Source organism: Vollenhovia emeryi, unplaced genomic scaffold (genome assembly GCF_000949405.1).
Source record: "Vollenhovia emeryi isolate VEMERY1.0 unplaced genomic scaffold, V.emery_V1.0 DF940012.1, whole genome shotgun sequence".
NCBI lineage: Eukaryota > Metazoa > Arthropoda > Insecta > Hymenoptera > Formicidae > Vollenhovia > Vollenhovia emeryi.
Window position 1 is genome coordinate 1,204 of NW_011966354.1, and position 12,911 is coordinate 14,114.

Consider the following 12,911-nt stretch of genomic DNA (forward strand, 5'->3'; position numbering starts at 1 on the left):
ACATATGTATCATAAAAGTATATTGATACATATCTATCATAAAAGTACCATTATCGTACGAATAGTTTGGATACTTCGTTTGAAATAATTTTTATATTACCTTCACAAATGTTGAGAATGTTTATGTTATTTTCGTCATCTAGTGTAGCATTCCTCGCATTTACATCATCTAAAATTAGGAAAATATCGATAGTTTTTTGCTCAATGTAGTAATAATTAGCCTGTTCTTCACGTTGTTATATTGTTATTCAGATTAGCATTTCATTAATATCATGTTAAAACATAAACTTTTAGTAAATTATACATTTTACATTTTGTATTATATTATATATAATTGTATTAAAATATTTTATAGATTTAAAACAAAAAAAATACATTTATGGAAGCTTATAAAATTTAATATAAATTAGCCCAGGAATATATTTTATAACTGCTAATATTGACTTTTGTTTTGAAAGTTGAAAGTATTTACCTTGCAATATATTAATAATATGCTTATGTTTAAATCACAATATAATAATTGCATTACCTTGGTCACTTATAAGTGATATGAGCATCGGCTGATTAGTATCCACAGGTTCAGGCAACAATTGTATTTCTTTTTCCAAAACGAAATTGTTATCTGCACAAAGATTTAGACAAATTATTATATACGTATTATTTAAAAAAAATTATATACATATAATTTTTAAAATATATACATATATACATGTATACATCCATATATATATTATCACAAATTTTCTTTGTGGCATTATTAATATATTCTGACGATGTATTCTCGATGACATTATCAAACTTTGATGTTAACCGTTTTGATGTTGATACGGTAACATTTCAAGTCTCTGGTAGTGGATCTGCAAAATACATTAGGATGAATATGATTAACTTTTAGATATATGCAATAATTTTTTAATAACTTTTCAATATTGAAAATAACTTTGCAGTTAATGAAATATTATTTTTAATTGCCCAGATTTGTAGTTCTGATGAAAATGTTTCATTAGAATCTACAAAACTTATACTGTTAATTGACTTGTAATTATTGCAGTCTACTGTATTTTCGATTGAATCAATTTCTTCTTGTATAGATACATTAGAATGATTTGAATCACTGGAATAGTTTATGTCACTAAAATCCGTACATTGAGGTTGAATAAAAGAATTTTCCACTTGATACTTTTCAATGGTTTGCTCTTTACTTGAGATGGTTGTTGCGTAGCGTCTCTCACGAGTCGGACACGATGGGCGCGTTCCAGCGCATACGCGGGATGAGTCAATGATAAAAATCGAACTTTACTCTGTCGTGCACGTGGGGGAAGGGCGGTGTTGCGTCGTAGAAGGGTCGTGCGCGACGTTTCTACGACGCAATGTGTGTACATGCGTATATGTACACACCAAAGGGCGATGACATAAGCGGCGCGGAACGCACGCATCGACACCGGCGACCGTCTGTCGACGCATCCGCGCAATCTTATTTACAATGATTGAGGCGGCGTGCGGTGCGAGTTCGAACGTGTACGGCGCCGGTGAGCTCGGGCGCGCGGCTTCCGTAATCCCCGTACCCTTTGTTTTCTCCGATGTCTGCGAGCCGCTGATCGATGATCGATAGGCGGACCTAAGGGCCCACCAATAAGGTTTTGGGAAAACTTCCTGGAATCTTGGCGGGGGATCGCAGTACATATAGTCGAGCGCGATAGTCCGGGAACACAGTACAGTACAGAAGTCAGAACAGAACGATCCCCTACGTGCATACTCGCGTCTAGAATATCAAGGAAATCGATTGTGATCGAGTCAGTGAGAGTCGCGAATCGCAGCATCCGCGAAGGTGACCCAGAGCAACAGCTCTGAGACGTCGTCACCGAACACACGAATCGTCCGCGACCCAGGGCAACAGCCCTGAGACGTCGTCGCCGGGCCAATAACTTATCGTTACGACAAACGATAAACAAAAACAATAAGTGCGTACATACGATTAGTCCGCGACCCGGGGCAACAGTTCCGAGACGTCGTCGCTGGACCAAATAACTATTGTCATAAACGATAAACACAATAAGCGCATCACATACGATTAGTCCGCGACCCGGGGTAACAACCCCGAGACGTCGTCGCGGACATCTCTATCGCGAGTGCGGGACACTGTGAAATTGTGGCGTATTTTAAAGACCGAATAAACCAATACATTTACGAATAACACAATCTATTCATTACGCGAAAAGACAGCACGAACACGAAGACTGTTCGTGTTGATACTGAACATGGTAGTATCTATACTAGTTTCCTCATTGAAATCATAATTTTCAAAAATTGCTTCGTCCATACTTTGACGTAAACGTCTGCTTTGTTGCCATCTCGATAATTCAATAAATGGTTTCACTCGACGTTTCATTTTCCCAAGTGTCTGCAAAAATTAATGATTGCATAAATAGAAATACTTGCTTTTTTTCTTATTCTGTGGTTGCTTCTTGGTCAATTTGAATAAGTAAATAATTTTTGTTAATCTGCAAAAATATACATAAAATTATTTAGTTGAATCAAATTGGCCAAGAAGCAACCACAGAATAAGAAGAAACTAAGTATTTCTATTTATGCAGGCTGGAACCGATAAAGTGCAACATTGGAATTTTAAAGCGTTCGTCTATGCAATGAACAAAAGCATTAAAATCGCGTGTTGAAATTTTTCGGTTCCGGCATACGTTAACGGTTACAGTCTACATTAAATGCGATCAGCTTCAAGTTGGAATTTGCCAGCAACCTGTCGACAGAACATGAGCTAAATGCGGACACAGATATCTATGATATCTATGATTCTATAATACACGGATATATCTATATGATTCTATTGACAGATTCTGATAGAATCTGACGTTAATCTGTCAGCAGACTACTATAGATTGCTTACTGGGTAATAACAATAAAAATAAATCATCATACTGCATGCGATTAATTCGAGATTATGTACATATGCATATAGCGATAGTTGGCTTGAAACACAACGGTTAACTTTTCTGTAAAGCTGAATATTCTTGAATGCGTGAATATTCTAAAACTTGGGAAATTTCGTGTTATAAAGACTCGAAACCCATGTAGAATCACAGTTTTTGGCATATTTCTGTAAAGCAGAATATTCTAGAGTGGGTGAATACTCTAAAACTTGGTAAATTTCACGTTATAAAGACTCGAAACCCATCTAGAGTCACAGTTTGCCGGAGGAACGTCTGCTCCGAGATTTCATTTTTGACACCTTGAGGTAAAAATATGAAATCTCGAAGCAGACGTGCTTCCTCACTTGCAACCGTTTAACTGTTAACATTTAATTCTAATCGTTACATTTTTATGACAGAAGCAGCAGCAGCATGAGCAGCCGCCGCAGTAGCACGAGCAGCAGCGAAGACATGTTCGGCAATCTAAGCTGGCTAAGGTAAGCACACATTGCATTTATGTTTCTTACATAAAATTCTAATCGGTACGTTTTTATCACATTACAGCAGCAGCAGCCCGAGCAGCAGCACTCGCTCTTCGCTGTGCAACGTAAGTACTGTATTATCCTAAAAGGACAAAGGCAAGCACGAGCCGCTGCCGTTCTTTTTCAGCAACTGATACTCTATATGTATCTTCTGTTTGTTACAGGTACACACGAGTCATCTCGTAGAGCGACTCAACGAGTCAGGGCGAGTGGAGAGCGCCATCCACGAACGTAAGTAACATTGCACTTGTGTGTTTGTTACATATAATTACATGTTTTTAATCGTTACGTTTTTTTACAGAAGCAGCAACAGCAGTTACGCTCCGTGCAAGGTAAGCACACGGAAAAAAATTAGCTCCCACAGCTAAAAACTAGGTCCTGTAACTAAACTTGACTTGTATTATATGGACACCTAAACTTGTAGTTGCGACATCTATTTCTATTAGCTGAAAGACTTGTAACTGTGACAAGTAAAGATTTAGCTCCAGCATGTACTGCACAGAATAGCTATAGCAGTACGTATAAAGATAATTAGTTATGACGCGCACATTGCCTAGCTGTTGGAACTAAAAATTTTGGTAACATAGCTAATATTGTAGCTACACCGGCAAATTTACACAAATAATGTTGTAAATTCGAGGTTTGTGCCACAACTAAAATAGAATCAACCGTAGCTAAAATGGTAGCTATGATTGATAACATGATTGTCTATTGGTGTAGGGCCATCGCACACTCCCCCGTGGTGCGCCACCTTGTCGTGGTGGGGGAGCTTAGGCGGGCGTTCGGCCTGGAACCGTCTGTGTGCCGCTTTAGGCTCCGGCGGTTCCATCGGCTGGGCGTCCGCTGACCAAGAGTGTACCACCCCTCCTTTCAGTTAATGGGGGGAGGTACGGAGTCCGGCGACTCCGGTCTCGGCTGTCTCGACGGGTATGTCGAGGCAGAACCGAGAGCACTCGTCGGTAGGGGTGTCCCCTTCACCGGGCCCCACGGGTGTCTTTCCCGGGGGAGCTCGGGAGGATGGGGGGTGGACTTTTCGGTCTCCCCATGTTGGGGGGATCGGGAGTCCGTCCCGCCCGAGGAGACGGGCTGACGAGGCCGCTCGGACTTATTCCGAGGCAGGGCTCGGCAGCCTGGGGCCCTTGGAGCCGCTGGGACGTTTCCCAGGTCGGGGTCCAGGGCCGTAGGCGGGGGGCTGTCGGGGCCGCTCGGACGTTTCCGAGTTAGGGTCCGGGAGCCCGGGCGGGGCTCTGGTGGCGTGCGCTCCGGGTGGGCGGCCGTCGGCGCGCTTTAGCGCCGGCGGCCTCCCGGCCTGGGGTGCTCGTTGCCGGAGTCCTGCCTCTGCCCTTTTAAGGGCGGACGGGGTCCAGCGACCCCGTTAAGGGGGACTCGTTCACCACACGTGTGGCGGACGAGCCCGCCGATCGCTGGTAGGGGGTGAGGTACCCCGACTTCAAACCTCCGGCTGCTGGGGCCGATAGGGGGGAGCTTGCTCCTCCCACCAGTACCGGGTCTTCTCCTCCCCGATCCCATTGCACGTCGGTGCTCCGACAGGGGTCGGGGGGAACCCGGACGAGGGGGAGGGAATCGCAGATGCCATTGCACGCCGGTGTTCCGGCAGGCATCTGGGATTCGGGGGGAGGCCACCGTCTCCATTGCACGCCGGTGTTCCGGCAGGAGGCGGTGGCAAGGGGAGCTCCTCCGTCAGTGGGCTCGTCGTGGACGTGCTCGCTGGCGGGGGAGAGCCGGACCCCGGAGACACAACGGGACGTGGTCCCGGCCGAAGGGTGGGCCGGAAGTCGTGGCCTCCCCGCGGTTGATTCGGACGTGGTCCGTCTCTTCCGGGGGGAGGGGCCGGACCTCCGCGGTAAACTGGTACCCAGGATCTGCGGAGTGGGCCGGAAGATAGACGGGGATCGGGGCCGCTCGGACGTCTCCGAGGCGGGGCCCGATCGCCTGGGGACTGCCGGGGCCGCTGGGACTTATTCCCAGGCGGGGCCCGGTGGTCCGAGGAGTTGCCGGCCAACACCCGGTCCTCCGCGACGAAGCGGTCAGTCCCTGCGTCTGGGGCCGACGTCCCGCTGCTGGGGCGTGCGGCCTGGCGTACGGGGCTGGTCGTGGAGGGCGGAGGACCGGTCGTGTGCGTGGCGTGTGAGTGAGCCGCGGTCGGCTGCCGGTGGAAATTTCCCGGAGACTAACCAAGGGGGGAGTAGTAAACCCCCCGACCGGGGACGAGCGGTGACGTTGGTACCTGACCTCTGCCGTGGACTATGTGGGTGCGTAAGTCCGGAACACTCCGGCAAAAACCACAGGAAGCGGCAAGTTCAATGTGGGAAAACCGCTCCCGCTCGTCCGACTGGAGCCTAGCCGGGAGTTGAAGCCGACACGCCGGGCGTGGGAATGGAGGGGCCGGTTAGCCGCCGTCCCCTCATACTCATGCTGAGGGGGATAGTTCCTCGGCGAACTCTAGCCCGGGGGCGGGGTAAGCGATCGGCCGGACCGACACGCGCCCCGTCCCTGGGGTGAGTATAAAACTCTAACATCATGGTGGGCCTGGCCGTCTCCAGGGACGTTTTTTATTCGAGTCACTGGCCGGGATAGGGGTGGCTCCCCGACAAGCGGCTTCTCCGCTCCCGGCCCATAATTAGGGAATTATTATACTGGGGATAGATCCCCCACCGCGGTGGGGGTCCCGTGATGGGCGAACCAGGTAACTCATTAACTGCCGCCATGTCTTCAAACATAACAAAACCCACCATTATGCTCAAGAGACTGGAGGAGGGCGCGCAGACGAGCGCAGCGAACGCAAAGGCGTTGGACCCGGATGGCCCCAGCGGGGCAGCCACGGGCAAGAGGACGTACAAGCCGGGCCCGGCTTCGTCCAAGACTGGCCAAAGGTCAATAGGGGTAAAGACGAGACCCAAGCGGCAGACATCACCAGCGGTGTCTGTTGATGGCTCGAATACCGAAGTAGAGGCGGAGAAGTATGATAACGACTCTGGCCAGGATTCGAGCGACAGCCTCATAGAGGAGGCTGACGAGAGGGGAAAGCGCAAAAGGGGCAGGCCCCCCACTACTGGCGAAGGGCTCCTTATGCGCCAGCGGCAGAAGCATAGGCAGGAAATAAAGTAGCTGAAAGAGGAAAAACAGCTTCTGAAAAGGGTTCTTGACCCTAAAGTTCTCCCCCGCAACATAACGCCGGAGAGAGAGCTGGTCAGACAAATGGAGGATATGTCGGTCGACCAAATTGGGGCCGACATGCTAAATTTTATTAATGTAGTGGAGAAAGTTGCCAGAGGTTCAAAGAACCTCAAGGGGACGTTCGTGAGGCAGCTCAAACTGAGCACGAACGGAATGAGAGCTGCGGCAGCTGTCCTTGTGTCAAAGGCCACAACACCAGAGGCCAGAATGGAGAAGGCTGAGGCGGATGAACTTAAGGAGAAAATCCGGTCCCTTGAGTTCAAAATCTACGAGCTCAACTCCGAGCTACAAAAACAGGAGACGAGGAAAAAGGGACGATCGGCCCCAGACAAGACAGCGATGGACCTTTCAACCCAGGGGATCGACATGGAGGCCAAAGACATCCCACTGGACAGAGAGGAATTTCCCTCAGGCCAAAAATCAGAGGGCTGAGGAAACGGTTAGAGGATCCACCACTAGACGTGGTGATGGATAACGTGAGACGCGTGATGGAGGGCGTCTCCATCCGAGAGGTAGTAGCAGGGGATCCATACGAGGTTAAGAAGAACCTGGAGAACCTGGCTGCAAGGTGCACAGGCGCCATGGCAGCGTTGCCAGGCCCAAGCGCGACTAAGGACCTGAATAGAGGTAAACCCCAGGAAACAGTGAGGACTCCGACGGTGGGAAGGAAACTACCTGTCATTACGGATATGACGGTGGTTAAGGAGGCCACGAGGGGGAAAGCCACTCGTAAGCGCACTACGAGTGATACAAAGACGGGGCCGGCGGGCAGATCAGGCCCCATTGCGGAACCCAGTACCAGAAGTAGGGCTATGGCCTCAACGGCGAGGGGAAAGATGTCGGGCGGGCTAAGCGCGACGCAACCTCTGCCCCAGAAGCAGTCCAAGAAAACACCGCAGCCGGACAAGGAGGATACCCCTTGGACGGAAGTAGTGAAGAGAGGCGGAAAAGGCAAAGGCCCTAAGTCGGCCTCCCAACCGGCACCGGTAGCCTCGGGCTCGAAACAAATGCCCAAGACGGGGCCTGCTGTCAGGGGAGAGGCCAAAGGAGAGACACGGGTGAACGCGCCAGCCAGGAACGACAAAAAGAAGAGGAGGGCTCCGAGAACGGCGGCGGTATCCTTGACATTCCCCAAGGGGATGTACGAAGAGGGAATAAGAGGGATAAGGTCCAAAATAAAACTCGAGGACATCAATATCGAGGAACTGAGACCAAGACGGGGACTCACAGGGGCATTAATATTGGAAATCCCTGGTGAAAACGCACAGGAGAAGGCAGACACCCTGGTCCAGAAAATCAGGGAGGTAGTCGGGGACGCGGAAGGGGTGAGAGTTGCGCGGCCCGTTAAGACGGCAGAACTCCGGATCAAAAATCTGGACGAGTCTATCACGCAAGACGAGATAAGAGACGCAGTGGCGAGAGCAGGCCAATGTTCAAGCCAAGACATCAAGCTGGGCCCAATCAGAGTGGCTGCCAACGGCCTCGGAACAGTGTGGGCTCAATGTCCGCTCGTGGCGGCAAAACGGGTGGCAGAACCTGGCCGCATAAGAGTCGGTTGGGTCGCTGCACGGGTGGAGCTGCTCGAGGCAAGGCCACTCGTGTGCTTCAGGTGCTTGGAACGCGGACACGTCCGGGCCCAATGTAAAAGCAAGGAGGACCGCACGAACGTGTGTTATAGATGCGGAGAAGAGGGGCACGAGTCTGCCGGATGCTCCGCCAAGCCGAGGTGTGCGGTCTGCAAAGACAGGGGACTGCCCGACTCCCACAAGGCAGGGGGGGCCGCTTGCCCGCCCAAGTCAAAAAGGGCGGCAAAAAAGGAGAGACGAGAGGCACGACAGCAGCCAGCAACCCAAACTCAGGGCCCACGATCACACAAGGCAGACCAGGCTGAGGCTGCTGCTGTAAACCTTATCGACCGAAGCATGGATGTGGAGGTCGAAGATGGGAAGACGGAATCCCTAGACTGGGACCATTTAGACACTCCGGCGGGTCTTATGGGGGGAAATCGTGCACACGGGACGCAAAGCCAGGCTGATCTGGCTGTGCGCATAGAAGCAAGTGGCTCGGAGGAGGCCGCAGAACCGGCGCCTTCAATCATCTAAAGGTGCTTCAAGCGAACCTCAACCACGCCCGCCAGGCGCAGGATCTTTTCCTGCACACCCTGGCGGAGCGTGGTTGTGGCATAGGGGTCATAGCGGAGCCATATAACGTTCCCAAGAACCCCAACTGGGCGGGGAGCCTGGACGGTTCGGTAGCCATCACATGGCGCAGAACGGGACAGAGGCAGGTTCCCTGGTCCAAGGTCTCAGAGGGAGAGGGCTGGATCCTGGTGGACTGTGACACGATCCTAATCATGGGCGTGTACCTAAGGCCCAGCCTCACCAGGATGGAACTAGAGGATAGATTGGACAGGATGGAGAGGGAACTGAGAAGTTTCCTCCCCAGACCCATTCTGGTCGCCGGGGACTTCAACGCGAAGTCCGCAGACTGGGGTTCCCGGCGACCAGACGTGAAGGGGGCGGAGGTTGTCGCCTGGGCGGCTCGCCTGGGCCTCAAGCTCGAAAACCGAGGCAGTGCGAGCACTTGCGTAAGGCCCCAAGGAGAGTCCATTGTGGATTTAACATGGACATCCCCGGCAGCAGCCAACTGGGTGGAAAACTGGAGGGTGATGGAGGAGGCTGAGACGCTGTCGGATCATCTCCTGATAGAGATGACCCTCGTTAGGCCAACAGCGAGAGGTAGGATGGACTCGGGGACCAACTCGCGTATCAGGTGGGCGGTTGGCAAATTAGATCAGGACATGCTCCTTGCCACACTGAAGGCGGCCACCTGGCCCCAGGGGGAGCCCCAACGAGACGTGGAGAGAGAGGCCAAATGGCTGAGGGAGACCCTGACTCGGGCATGCGACAGTTCCATGCCCAGAGCCAGGTTCACTCCTCGAAGATACGCGTTTTGGTGGTCCGATGCGATCGCCGAATTAAGGCAAGCGTCGATTCGGCATCGGAGAACCTTGCAGAGAGAGAGGAAAAAACCGATTGCACGGGAACGCCTAGAAACTCTCCTGACCAACTATAGGGAGAGCCGAATCGCCTTAAAGCAGGCGATTCGAAAGGCTAAGGAAACAGCCTGGGCGGAATTAATAGACGCCCTGGACGAGGACCCGTGGGGGAGGCCGTATAAACTCATTCTGAAGAGACTTTCGAGCGGGGCCCCTCCGACGGTTGAATCATTGAGGGTGGACTTCCTTGATCAAGTCGTGAACACCCTGTTCCCAGCGGGAGGTCGGGGAGGAACCGTTCAGGACGGTGGCGACGAACCAGTGGAGGAGGGAACTCCTCAAGAATGGGATGAAAGCATGGCAGTTTCCAGAGAGGAAATCAGTAGGGCCGCAAAGAAATTAAAGGCCAGAAAGGCACCAGGTCCAGATGGCGTCCCGGGCACCGTCTGGAGGATAGCTTTAGGGGAGCTGGCGGACAGGGTATCGGCGCTGTACACGGCATGCCTGAGAGAACGGAAGTTTCCAGAAATCTGGAAGGACTCCAGTCTCGTTCTCCTGCGTAAAGAGGGGAAGCCGGAAGACGCCCCTAATGGATACCGGCCGATATGCTTGCTGGACGAGGTGGGCAAAACACTCGAACGAGTTATAGCGGCCCGCCTGGCCCGGCACATGGACAATTCGGGGCGTTGTCTGTCCGAAAGACAATTTGGATTCCGGGAGGGAAAGTCAACGATTGACGCAATCAAGTACGTCAAATCCCTCTCGGACCTGGTGATTGAGGGGGGGGGAGTTGTTACGGCGGTTGCTATCGATATAGCGAACGCCTTCAACTCCCTCCCCCACGAGGTCATCAACAGGGCCTTAACGAGGTTTGGATTCCCGGGGCCCCTGGCCGGCACAGTTAGGGACTATCTGAAAGGCAGATGGATTACCTGCACGGATAGAGGGGGCGACCGTCGCAGTTGGGCGGCGGGCTGCGGTGTCCCGCAGGGGTCGGTCCTAGGACCACTCCTGTGGGATATTGCATACGACGAGGTTCTGGATGCGGCCCTGCCCGCCGGCAGCACCTTGGTGTGCTACGCTGACGACACCTTGGTGCTCGCGGGTGGGGATGACTGGGCGAGGGCGGCCGAGAAGGCTAACTTGGCGGTCGCCTGCGCCATCAGGGCAATTAGAGCGTTAGGCCTGGAGGTTGCCGCTAAAAAAACAGAGGCTGTGTACCTCCACGACGGCTCCCATGGGAACCGTGCCCCAGGCGTATATAAACATCGAGGGGACGCGCATCCGGGTAGGAGAAAGTATCCGGTACCTGGGACTCCAGATTGACGGGAAATGGCGATTCGATGAACACTTCGCCAGACTGTCCCCCAGGTTGGGTAGTGTGGCTGGCGCACTGTCCAGGCTAATGCCTAACCTGGGCGGACCGAGTAGCAAAACAAGGAGGCTTTACAGCAATGTACTGAACTCTATAATGTTGTACGGCGCACCGGTTTGGTCGGAGGCCCTGGGGAGGAGTGCGAAAGCACGATCTGTGCTGAATAGAACGCAGAGGAGAATGGCGTAAGAACCATAAGGGCCTACCGCACCGTGTCTCACACGGCGGCTACCTTATTAGCGGGATCACCTCCAATCGATTTGGCCGCTAGGAGCCACGCGGAGGTATACGAGCGCGTGAGGGAGCTGAAGAGAAACAACGTCCCAATAACAAAGGGAACGAGAAGGGCTATACGGCTACAAATAAAAGAACGGACCAGAGAGGAATGGAGATCCAGACTGTCCGTACCGAACAGACCTGGAAAGAGAACGGTCGAGGCCATTCTTCCTCGGTTTGATGAATGGCTCGATCGGATGGGGGCAAGAGCGTTTCGGGGAGTACGTGTGTCGTATAGGACGAGAAAATGACACTAAGTGTCATCACTGTGACGGAGACAGAGACTCGGCGCAACACACCCTCGAGGAATGCCCAGCCTGGAGGGTTGAGCGCCGGGCCTTGTCCGAGGTCCGAGGTTATAGGCAACGACCTGTCGCTGGGCGCCGTTATAGACGCACTAGTAGACAAGAGGGAGGCGTGGGCGGCCTTTTCCGGCTTTTGCGAGAGCGTAATCTCGAGAAAGGAGGAAGATGAGCGAGTGCGGAGGGGGGAAACGGTGCCTCCGCCACAAGACGGAGGCGGAGGAGGAGGCCCCCCACAGAGGCGATATAGAATAGGCGGGCGTCGACAAAAGGCGCACTTGAAGAGCTGGCCAGTTTAAGGTCAGGCACCTACACTTAGAGGTGCAGAGAGCGTAGGGTCCTATGCTAGGCGTACGGGTGCCGCTCCAAGAATAGCCCCGGGGTAGCCCCTGCTTGTCGTAAAAGGCGACTAAAAGGGGAGGAGGAAGAAGGAGAGTCTGGGACCCTAGGGGCGGGCATGAGCTGGGAACTCGTGACTCACCCGCCCCTGCAACAACATGGGGCGCGGCGGGAGGCCTGGTGGCACCCCCGCCGCAAATTCGGAGGAGAAGGCCCTTCTCAGGGCCGTTAGAGAAGAAGGCCCTTTCCAGGGCCACGCCCAGTCACAGGGCGTAGAGGTGCGCGAGATAACGCGCGGCGCGGGGGCTGCCGAGCAGTTATGCGATCGTGTGCCCTCGGCAGTCCCCATATAGCGCATAGAAGTCCACCCCCGGTGGTTTTAGTGCGGTAGGCGTCTCCATTGCACTACTGGCCCCATGGGTGTCAACTGCCCAGGGGCCAGGGAGACGAGTCCCACACACCACCCCGTCTCTTTCCCAGAGAGGCGGGGTGACGGTCCATGAGGATTTCCACCGGGTAAAAAAAAAAAAGGGCCATCGCACAAGCTTTTCCGTAATCACGAGACACGGTAGTGTCTCGCGCCAAGTATAAGCGACTAAGTATAAGCGACAAGCTAAACCACGCGCGCGACACCGACCGTGTAAGTTTACGCGAGTACACGAGTTGACGGGCCCTCATATTTTCGGATCTCAACAACCGCTGATCCGACGAACTTGAGACTGCGCTTAATCGATAGCTTGGGTACGATTTGCATAATAAAAGTGTTTTTACTTTTCTCCTACGTGCCCTATGAGTGGAGATATTGCAATGCAAAGTCCGCGTACGTAGAAAATTACGTATTAAGAACCGTCTTCGTCGTCTTGGTCGTCTTGGTCGACAGGCCAGTGGATCCTTTTCACTTTTCTGCCGCAACGTGGCATTGGCGCTGCTGACGTGACTGACATTACCGATGTTACT

The 12,911-nt window shown here is 52.5% G+C and overlaps 1 protein-coding gene across 1 annotated transcript; it reads left to right on the top strand.

The window, feature by feature from the left end:
* The first annotated feature begins 7,131 nt into the window (after positions 1–7,131).
* Positions 7,132–10,988, top strand: LOC105556455. The gene is made up of 2 exons (XM_012003548.1): positions 7,132–8,718; positions 8,802–10,988. The coding sequence occupies exons 1-2, from the start codon at positions 7,132–7,134 to the stop codon at positions 10,986–10,988; spliced, it is 3,774 nt and encodes a 1,257-aa protein (XP_011858938.1).
* Positions 10,989–12,911: the final 1,923 nt, after the last annotated feature.

What these genes read in the sequence shown, in the direction of transcription:
- LOC105556455 (XM_012003548.1), top strand. Translation starts at nt 7,132, where the DNA reads ATGGATAACGTGAGACGCGTGATGGAGGGCGTCTCCATCCGAGAGGTA. An exon ending in ATCTGGCTGTGCGCATAGAA is followed by an intron (nt 8,719 to 8,801) that starts GCAAGTGGCTCG and finishes CACGCCCGCCAG; the next exon opens with GCGCAGGATCTTTTCCTGCA.